General features: G+C 49.6%; 1 protein-coding gene across 5 annotated transcripts in view; it reads left to right on the top strand.

Moving 5' to 3' along the window:
- The first annotated feature begins 1,293 nt into the window (after positions 1–1,293).
- MLLT6 (MLLT6, PHD finger containing) overlaps positions 1,294–9,442 on the top strand; it is a 46,770-nt gene continuing 38,621 nt past the window's right edge. Inside the window, exons 1-2 of one of the 5 annotated variants that reach the window (XM_056362208.1) lie at positions 1,294–1,744; positions 6,167–6,246. In XM_056362208.1, the coding sequence (XP_056218183.1) occupies positions 1,513–1,744; positions 6,167–6,246 (312 nt within the window). In that variant the 5' untranslated portion in view covers positions 1,294–1,512. Of the gene's footprint in view, positions 1,745–2,265; positions 2,417–2,693; positions 3,552–6,166; positions 6,247–9,442 lie in introns of those variants that run through there. The other 4 variants (XM_056362207.1, XM_056362212.1, XM_056362209.1 and 1 more) reach the window with 4 other exon arrangements.

Raw genomic sequence — 9,442 nt, 5'->3', positions numbered from 1 at the left:
CCCTCTTTTCTTTTAAACAAGTTCAAAACATAATAGATAAAAGAAAAAAAAAAAAAAGGGGGGGGGGGGGGAGAGGAGGGGAAACCCTCCCAGAAAAGTGAGCTAAGGCTGAGTGAACTTCCAGCAATGTGGTGAACGTATTGTCTGCCCCTGTGACTCTCAAAGGAATGTAATAAAAGGAAGACAGCAACCCAGCAGGCAGCTTCTCAGGGAGCCGTCTGCCTTCCAGCCCCTTGATGTAACGCTTGAACAGGTGCAGTCTAAAGGATGCTAAACTGGTGATTATTAGGGCTGTTGGAATGGGTTTCCTCTCCGCTCTCTGATGAGAAGATTTTTTTTTTTTTTTAAAGAAACTATATGATGGGGTACGCCGACCTTTCAAAGACTACCTGTCGCAAGGGAAAGACTTTGAGCGGGAAGAGGGTCACCGGTCTAAGAGGCATTGACACTGTTTCTGGTCTTATTTAAGTTGCTGGGAACCAGGACTGGTTCCTGCGGAGTCCCTGCAGCAGCAAGGCGCTTGCAGGCGGGAGAGCGGGACCACTGAGCTGGTGTTCCAGGGAGGGCATCTTTCCGCAGAAACTGCGATGGCTTTGAAGACTGGCTTTTGAGTAAAGATACAACCCCCTGGCTACTCATACGTGGCAGCATCTGAAAACAATGTGAAGTGCCTACTCCTGGAAGCAGAGAGAAGAGCTTTTGACTTTTTTCCCCTCGATGTTTCCTTCACTGCCACGACCATCCCTCTCCAGCACCCGCAACCCATAAAGATTCCAGATAGCTCAGGGATTCCAGGATCCCTGTACATTTTCCCAGCAAGATCAAATGTTCTCTCCTTTTGCTTTAACTTACAGCACTTCTTTTTGAAAACATGAAGGATTTACAGGAACAGAATTGCAAAGCAGTACTGCAAACCAGGCACCTTTAGACACACCTTTTTATCAAAGTTGCTGTGTACCATTCCTCCACCAGCCCCACAAAAAGCCCTCCTTAACAGCACAGAGACTTAAGAGGACATACTTTTCTTTACCAGTGCAGGCCAAAAAGTCTTTGGTGTCACATCTTCTTTGCCCAGTCTGGCATCAGGCACTAGCTTGTTCTCATGAGGACAGCGGGGGGGACTGGGTGAGGACCTCCACGGGAGATCAGGAGACCTGGGCTCTGTCCCTCCGGAGCTGCTCTGTGTCAGGTAGAGCTGGAAGCCGTAGGAAAGCATTACATGAATCCTTTGGCTTCCCCCTAGGCCTTTTTTCTAAGATTTAATTATTTTTGTGAGCCATGCTTGGGGTTTCCTCATTTCTCCTTGTCTGTTCTGGGTGAGCCGTCCAAGAAAGGGCTGTTCCTCGAGCAGCCCCACGACACCACAGGGAGTTACGGGACTTGCAGGTGCAATCCCACACACAGAATTACTCCCTGTACTTTAGAATCATTCCTTTGGACTGGTTTCCAGCCGATTTCTGGCCCTTGTCTTGCTGGGCATCAACCTCCAAGGGAGCATTTTTTCCTCCTTCCATGCAAAGACAACAAAACGGGTGTCAAGGGGTTAAAACCTGCTCCCGAGGAGCCCGGGGGAGCGGGACAGGCGGTGGCGCTCGCGGAGCCCCGAGCTGTCAGAGAGGAATTGCGGAGATAATGGGATTTGCGGAACGGTCCCAACTCATCCCTCCGAAGCGATCCATGTTGACTGGCTCGGGCAAGCATCCAGCGGTTTGCACACACGGGTGCACACTCGGATTCCTGCTCGGTTTGCTGGGGAGGGGAACGGGAAAAGGGGAAGGGGGGGGGAGCGAACAAAACCATCGAGCAAGATGCAGCATAAAGCAGCCGGAGGGGGGGGTAAAAAAAAAAAAAAAATTAATCTCACACGCACGGAGAAATGCACCCGACCCAGCCAGCCTGCAATCCTTGAACCTCAAATTTTATAGGAGAGTGCGGGCGGCGCAGCCATGATTGTGTGTGTGTGTGGGGGGGGGGGGGGGGGGGGCTGGGGGGGGGGGGGGCTCTGTGTGTGTCTGTGTGTGTGCGTGTGCGTGTGCATGGGCGCGGGGTGAGCGTGCGGGGCGGGGGGCGCGCCGCCCCCGGCCCCCCCTCCCCGAGCACCGCCCGGCTCCGCGCCGCCGCCCCGGGGGGTCGGACCCCCCGAGCCCCTTTCGGGGCGGCCGTGTGAAAGGCAGGCTGCGAGCGGGGAGGGGGGAGCGCGGAGGAGGAGAGGAGGAGGAGGAGGAGGAGGGAGGAGGGAGGAGGAGGGAGGAGGGAGGAGTGTGTGCGTAGAGGGAGGCGGGGGGGGAAGGAAACCCTCATGGAAGTATGAAGGAGATGGTGGGAGGCTGCTGTGTCTGTTCTGATGAGCGGGGCTGGGCGGAGAACCCGCTGGTGTACTGCGACGGGCACGGCTGCAATGTGGCGGTGCACCAAGGTAAGCCCCGGCCCGGCCCCGCCGCCAGCCCCGGGGCAGCGCCGGGCCGGGCCCCCCCCCCCCACCCCAGCCGGGAGCCCCGGGGAGGCCGGGGGGGTGCGGGGGCGGCGGGGCTTTGTTTTATCCCTATTGTTCAAAATAACGGTGTCGCCGCTGGCCTGGCTCGGCGGAGGAACCGGGGAGGGGGAGCGGCGCCGGGTGCCGGGGGCGAGGGGGGGGGAGCGGAGTTGGCCATCAGCTGCACCCCCCGGGGCGGGGGGGAGGGCACGCACCTCCCGGGGCTCGGGGGGGGGTGCCCGTTACCGGCAGTCGGTAGGGACCGTCGGCTGCTTCCTTCCGCGGCGGGGACGGGGGAGGGGTCGCCCGTTTGCCACCCCCCCACACACTCCGGTGGCCCGGGAAGGGCGGGCTGGCGAGCCCCGGGCCGAGCTGAGGACCCCCTAACCGCCCCCGGGGGTCCGGTGCCCTCGGCTCGGCCCGGCGCCGCACATGGCCCCGGGTAACCCCCCGGGGGCGGCGGGGCCCGAAGCTGCCCCCCCGGCGGGGAGGAAGGCAGCCTTCGCCTCCCAGAGAGACGGGCTATTTACATTTTAAATGACTTGGAGCACGCCCCTACCGCACGGTATCGGGCTGGAAAGTTTGTCCTCGGGTCTTCGAACAACAAGAAAAAATTAAAAAAAAAATTAAAAAAAAATTAAAGATGTATTTGCTTTCATTCGCATCCAGCAGAAGGGCCCGGTGGTTATCCTGGTTGGTTTGTTTTGAATAACACGAAGGTTTCTGGTCTCATCTGGCATGTCTGTTTTTCCATCTATTATTATCCCTCCATCTCCCAGCACATCTCCAGCCTCTTCCTGCACAATCCCTCCCTCGATGTCTCCATCCACACTCCCGGCTCCAGCTGCCAATGTCCCCGCTCTGCCTGCTGTCAGGCGCAGGGCTGGCTTTTTGCTTTTCGGATGTTCGGTGTCTCCGTACTCAGTTTTAGTAAGGAGTCGCTTCCAACCAGGTGACTAAAGGGGAGTTACAGTGAGGAGGTGAAGCTCGCAGGGGGGTTCTCTTCGGTGGAGGTGATGCTCGGGTGGCTCCTGTCATCAGGCAACCTCTCCAGTGTGCCTTGGAGGGACCTGGCAGGGTGAGGGTCTCTCTGGAAGGATGCTGCTCGCTATTTTAATTTTCCTGCTTGATGTCTTCCCTTCTTCCCATTATCTATCAACCCCCATGCTCGAGAATCGGTTTCTTCATCGCTCTCTTGTTTGGAGAGAAAGGGCATAGGCATCCGTATGCTCGCTCCCAAGATTATTATAAACACTTCTGTTTGCTGGCAAGAACAATTTCAAACGTGGATTGCTTTTATTCTTTTAGGGTGCCTCGTTTTAGACCCGGGCAGGTACGGAGGCTGGATGTGTTTGCTGCAGCAACCGGGAAGCGGGCGTGTAGCGTTGTTTTGGTAGAGTTGGAATATGTTATCAAAGTCTCCGAGAGGGCACTGCTCGTGTGTTTGGAAAACACAACTGTCTATTTAGGTCTTGTAAGAGTCCTTTGGGATGTAATAATTCATAAGGAGCGTAGCAGTGTGTAGTAGATGTTCTTCACCCCGCTTTTTAAAGCCTGCTCAGAAACCTAGCACTAGTGTGGTGCTTTGGTAGGCTTTTATTTCTTAAATAGAAACAAACCACTGTAGGGGATCATCTGGGTCATCTAGGCTCATTCTGTGCAATCACACACTGGGTTTGGTATCTCTTTGCACTGCTTGAATATCCACAAAACCAAAGTTACCTTTTGAAATGATTGTACGGGTGAACAAACCCTGTATTTTTTTTGAAGTTACATTACAGCTGCACATTAGGGCTGGTGCTTAGGAATATCAGTACCGTTACTGTGACGATGCTTAGAAATCTTACTTTTCCAGTAAAAACCTCAAAATGTTAACCAAGACATCTAGTTGGGAATGGAGAGTCTGATAACATAGTTAAGAACATTTACAAATCATGTTTTCAACTCTGCCATGCTTATGTTCTGTTTTCTTCCTTGTTTTCTTCCTTGTTTTCTTCCTTGTTTTCTTCCTTGTTTTCTTCCTTGTTTTCTTCCTTGTTTTCTTCCTTGTTTTCTTCCTTGTTTTCTTCCTTGTTTTCTTCCTTGTTTTCTTCCTTGTTTTCTTCCTTGTTTTCTTCCTTGTTTTCTTCCTTGTTTTCTTCCTTGTTTTCTTCCTTGTTTTCTTCCTTGTTTTCTTCCTTGTTTTCTTCCTTGTTTTCTTCCTTGTTTTCTTCCTTGTTTTCTTCCTTGTTTTCTTCCTTGTTTTCTTCCTTGTTTTCTTCCTTGTTTTCTTCCTTGTTTTCTTCCTTGTTTTCTTCCTTGTTTTCTTCCTTGTTTTCTTCCTTGTTTTCTTCCTTGTTTTCTTCCTTGTTTTCTTCCTTGTTTTCTTCCTTGTTTTCTTCCTTGTTTTCTTCCTTGTTTTCTTCCTTGTTTTCTTCCTTGTTTTCTTCCTTGTTTTCTTCCTTGTTTTCTTCCTTGTTTTCTTCCTTGTTTTCTTCCTTGTTTTCTTCCTTGTTTTCTTCCTTGTTTTCTTCCTTGTTTTCTTCCTTGTTTTCTTCCTTGTTTTCTTCCTTGTTTTCTTCCTTGTTTTCTTCCTTTTTGAAGCAGTGGGCACAGGAGCTCGCGCTGGCTCCAGCTGAGTGCTTGCTTTTGGCCCTAAGCCCACTGCTAAAGATGGACCCAAGGCAGGCTCCTCAGTCATTGCTTTCATGTAGTTTCTATTTTCTTATGCGTATGCCTTGGCTCATCTTGCAGTCAGCTCTTTCCGTTTAACTCTACAATTGCTTTTGTTTTCCTGGCTGATGTGGAATAATAGACATTAGAGAGATGGAAAGAACCTATTGCGGGTCGTGTCTGGTCCATCCCCCAGGGAACATCACAGGATTGCTTCCAGCAGGATATTTTCAGATGCTTTGTCCAACCTAGTTTCAAATGTCTGGAGTGACTGGGATTCCATTCCAACCGCCAGCTTGCATTTGAAGGTGGAATTAGGAAGATACAATTTGTTCTTTCCTAGGAGACTCCTATACCCTCATCTGAGATGCATAGTGTTACTTCTTACCCCTATCTTTACCATCCTCTGTTGTTTTAAAGCTGCCTGCATGGTGGCTAAGAGCCCTTTCAGGGTCAGAAGTGCTTCATTTGGAGCTCACAAAGACTATCCTTGGACAGTTAGAGGGAGAATATTGCCGAAGGTGGTGAATAGTCTTCAAGCAATATTGCCCCATCAGAGAAGGAGGCTAATTTTTAAGAAGTGGGAGCTTCAGCTTGCAGAGGGAGACCCTGAGAGCATCAGTAGTGATGTAGAAAGTAAGAGGGATGCAGGGGATAGCTGGATAAACCCAGCAGTTTTGTTGGGTTATCAGCTGGAGATTTGTATTAACACAGAAACTGTTCCCAGGACTAGTCCAAAAAAGCCTGAATTCACTGGTCTTGGAAGCTTTTCTTCCAGATTTTCACAGGAATTTTTCATACCAGGCATGAGCTTGTTTGAAAACTTGAGTAAATACGTCACACCAGACCTCTTGTGAAAGGCTGTCTGCTGTTGCTAGTTATGGAAACTAGAAAGGGGAATAAAATGCGGTGTAGATGTAATTTTTGGTTTTGTCACCTGTCTCTAACCGACAACAGCTCTGGCAAACTTCTATATATACCTGAGAAGTGAAACAGTCGATTTAAGGATGGTCTAATGAACTCTCTTTGCTTTTCTTCCAGCTTGCTATGGAATTGTCCAGGTTCCCACCGGACCCTGGTTCTGTCGGAAATGTGAATCCCAAGAGAGAGCCGCCAGGGTGGTGAGTACGCAGCACACTTGTGTTTACACTAGATAGGTTTGTTGGATGCCCTTTGTGCCTGTGCTGGAACCAGTGTCATCCCCTGTCAAAAGTGACAGAACCTGGCATTTCAGCACTACTGTGATTGCAGTCCCAGCTCTGCCTGTAACCTGCTATATCTTGTTTATACAATAGGAATAATTGTACCAAATAGCATTTTATACAATGCTAGTAGCATTCGATGAGAATGCTGCCAGAGGTGCTTTTAAGCAAGTTATCAGTGTGAAAATTTTTGAGTCTAGAGACCTCAATCTTCTTAAAAAAACCTTGGCATTCTTCTAAGAGGTGGTTTCCCTGCTGCTTTTTCTATTCAGCTCCTCGGGAAGTTTTGGAGTGGGGGAAAGCTGGCATCACCTGAGATGCTGCTGTGCTGTCAAACTCCCCGTGCTGACTGACAGGATGGATTGGCATTCGTACCTCGCTGGCAGCAGCAGCCTCCTGCATAAAGTCCTCTGAGTTTATAAAATGGCAGAGAAAATGACAGGAAGGTGGATCAGGGTTTAGTTTCTGTCTAAGTAGGAATTTAGCGGTATAGAACACTTTACAAATGTTCTTAATTAATTCTGGCATTTCCCGGTGAAGCAGGAAAGTGGAAACAAGCAGGCCAGCACTGCCTCTTAGGTCTGTGTGGCAGCGTTATTTGTGCAGTAAACTAGGCTGTGAGTTTATAGCACACCAGCTACTCTGCAGTAACTTCCCAGGTCAGCCCTTATCAGATAGGGCTGCACCAACCAGCTGCTGAGGCACTGGGGTGTAGATCCTTAATGTGTTAGTTATGCCATGAATGCTGCTTTTACTGTGCGGTAAATCTGGGATAGCTTCCCCCCCCCTTTTGCTTCTTTAAAGATGGGTTTAAATTAAACTTGGGCTTTCTTTACATGCAGGTGACCTCAGGCAGCACAAACAATATCTATTAGTGCCTGCACCGCCTTCTGAACTGGTTTAGCTAAACCTTTTGTAAAGTACACACCTAGCAAAGCTGGTGTAGGTGACCTCTGAATCTGCAGATCTGTGCAGGCCTGAGCAAATGGCGTGCTCCTTCTCAGCTGGGCGCTCCGCGTGCGGCAGTACAAAAGTTTAATCTGTTTCACAGATGGGCGAAGAGCTTGGCAAAGATGAGCGAATGGGGGAATTAGGTATCTGTACCATGCTTTCTACATTGCATTAACTCATTCCTCATTGGAAGTGGGAGTGTAAACAAGACCAGACTTTCAGACCTGAGCTCTTTTCCCATTGTACGATGCTGCTTTTATGTGCACTGCAGTAAAGAAGATCAAATGTGTCTTTGAGCAGTTTTACATCCTGCAGATAGTTTTGTAGCAAAGACAGGAATTTGGATTTCATGGGCCTCCTTCCCCCGGCTCTCCCAACCATGCAGGCAGAGAGAAACTCTTCAGCCTCAGCTACGGTTCAGTGTAAGCTGTAGTAATACATGTACGCACAAGTCCTCCTCACCTGTGCTCCTTGCAAGGACTGTAGCTTTTCACTTGCACATTTCATGCTCCAAACTGCCTCCAAGGTATCAAGAAAACAATACCCCCGCAGGTGGCTCCGTACTTAACTCGCCTTCAGTGAAATCTGGTAGACAATGCGTGGTGGGCTTCAGTCATGCCATTCAGTTCTGTGGCATTCAGCCCTGCTACTATAATAACTGAACAGTGATAATCTTCCTTCCTAAGCAGAGCTGGGGGTGATTTCCTATCTAAATCCCTCACCTTTTCAGTTAAACACCAGCAGTCATAGCAACAGACACGCAGATGGGTAAATACTTAAAAAGAATCTAGTTCTTTGATGTAGGGAACAGCATGATCAGAGTAAGGGAAATGAGTCAGGTCTTGCGAGATCTGTGCATGGCTCTGCTACTAAAGCACTTTGGATTTGGGGTCTCTGGTCCAGTGAGGCTGGAGGGTATGACTCTTCCACTGCCCTGGGGTTTCACTGCACCTCTCTGCCTGTGTAAAAAGGGCATTATCAGCCTGCAGACACTGTCTTGAGGATCTTGGAAAGAGAGATGCTGCTATTTGAGTTCAAAATACATTGACAACAGCAGCAGGATGAATTGATATTTGTATTTCTTTCATAATGACTGCGTGGCAAACTCCTTTGAAAAACAGCAATGTTCTTCCCACATCTGCCTTCACAGAAGAATCTTAAACCAGTTTGCAAGCTTTGTCCATAACAAATATATTTGTTGGCTAAATATTGATAGTTTTGCTTTGAAAGTGAGATTTGGAGGCACGGAGCTTACAGCGCTCCTTAGTGGGTGCTTTAAAACACGGTTTCCTGATTTCTGTGCCTCTTCTCTGGAGAAATGGACTCCATCCCCTCTTCAGCGATGGAAAGAGAGCTCAGGACTCCTCGCTTTCAGTCGGCAGGTGTAGTCACTTGGTGGTGGATCCTGAAGTTAGAAGCCCCAGGAGGTCAGGAGCTCTAACCTTACCCATCACAACCTGGTTTAAATCAACCGAGCTCTGCTGTTTTTCCAGAGTTGAAATAAAAATCCTGGAGACTGCCTGGGCCCGTGCAGGTTGAATAAAAGGCAGAGGTAGGGCTAATCCCTGCTCTAACCCCTCCTCAGATGCTCAGGTCCCTAAAGGATGCTGTGGACGCTATTGTGCTTAGAGTAAGCAACTGAAAGCCCCTCCACTTTGTAATCAAATTGTCTAGGAAGCCCGGTGAGCTGCAATGGCCAGAGGGCACTCATGTGAGGGATCATGTGAAGGCTTTAGCTGTCATTTCGAGGCAGGGCTATTAAAAGTCTTGTGTGGGGCCGATGGAGCTGTTAACCCCTCTTGTTACAATCAGAGCTTTGCTAATCGCATGGTGGGAGAGCCGCTTTGATCTGAGGGGTGGAGGGGAGAGCGGAGGGGCCTTTTCAAGTGCAAATTTCTTATTACAGTGTCTGGGTTAACCCAGTTCTTCTGTCTCGGCTCTGCCGGGCTTTCCACAGTAATTGGGAGAGCAGCTCTCCAGCCCTCCGGCAGCCTGGACCTAACCAGGAGCAGTGGGAAACCTCCTGCGGTCGTCCATCCGTATTTCCAACGAAGTTGCCGGGAAAGTGAGATGGGCTTTGTCCCCTCATCTCTTATTTATACGTTATCACAGGGATTTCGTGCTTGCCGAAGGTGCCCGTTTGACAGCCCGGCACGCTCGACTC

The sequence above is a fragment of the Falco biarmicus genome, chromosome 17, assembly GCF_023638135.1.
Source record: "Falco biarmicus isolate bFalBia1 chromosome 17, bFalBia1.pri, whole genome shotgun sequence".
Classification (NCBI taxonomy): domain Eukaryota; kingdom Metazoa; phylum Chordata; class Aves; order Falconiformes; family Falconidae; genus Falco; species Falco biarmicus.
The sequence above is the reverse complement of the archived record's forward strand: the minus strand, read 5'-3'. Positions and strand labels throughout refer to the sequence as shown.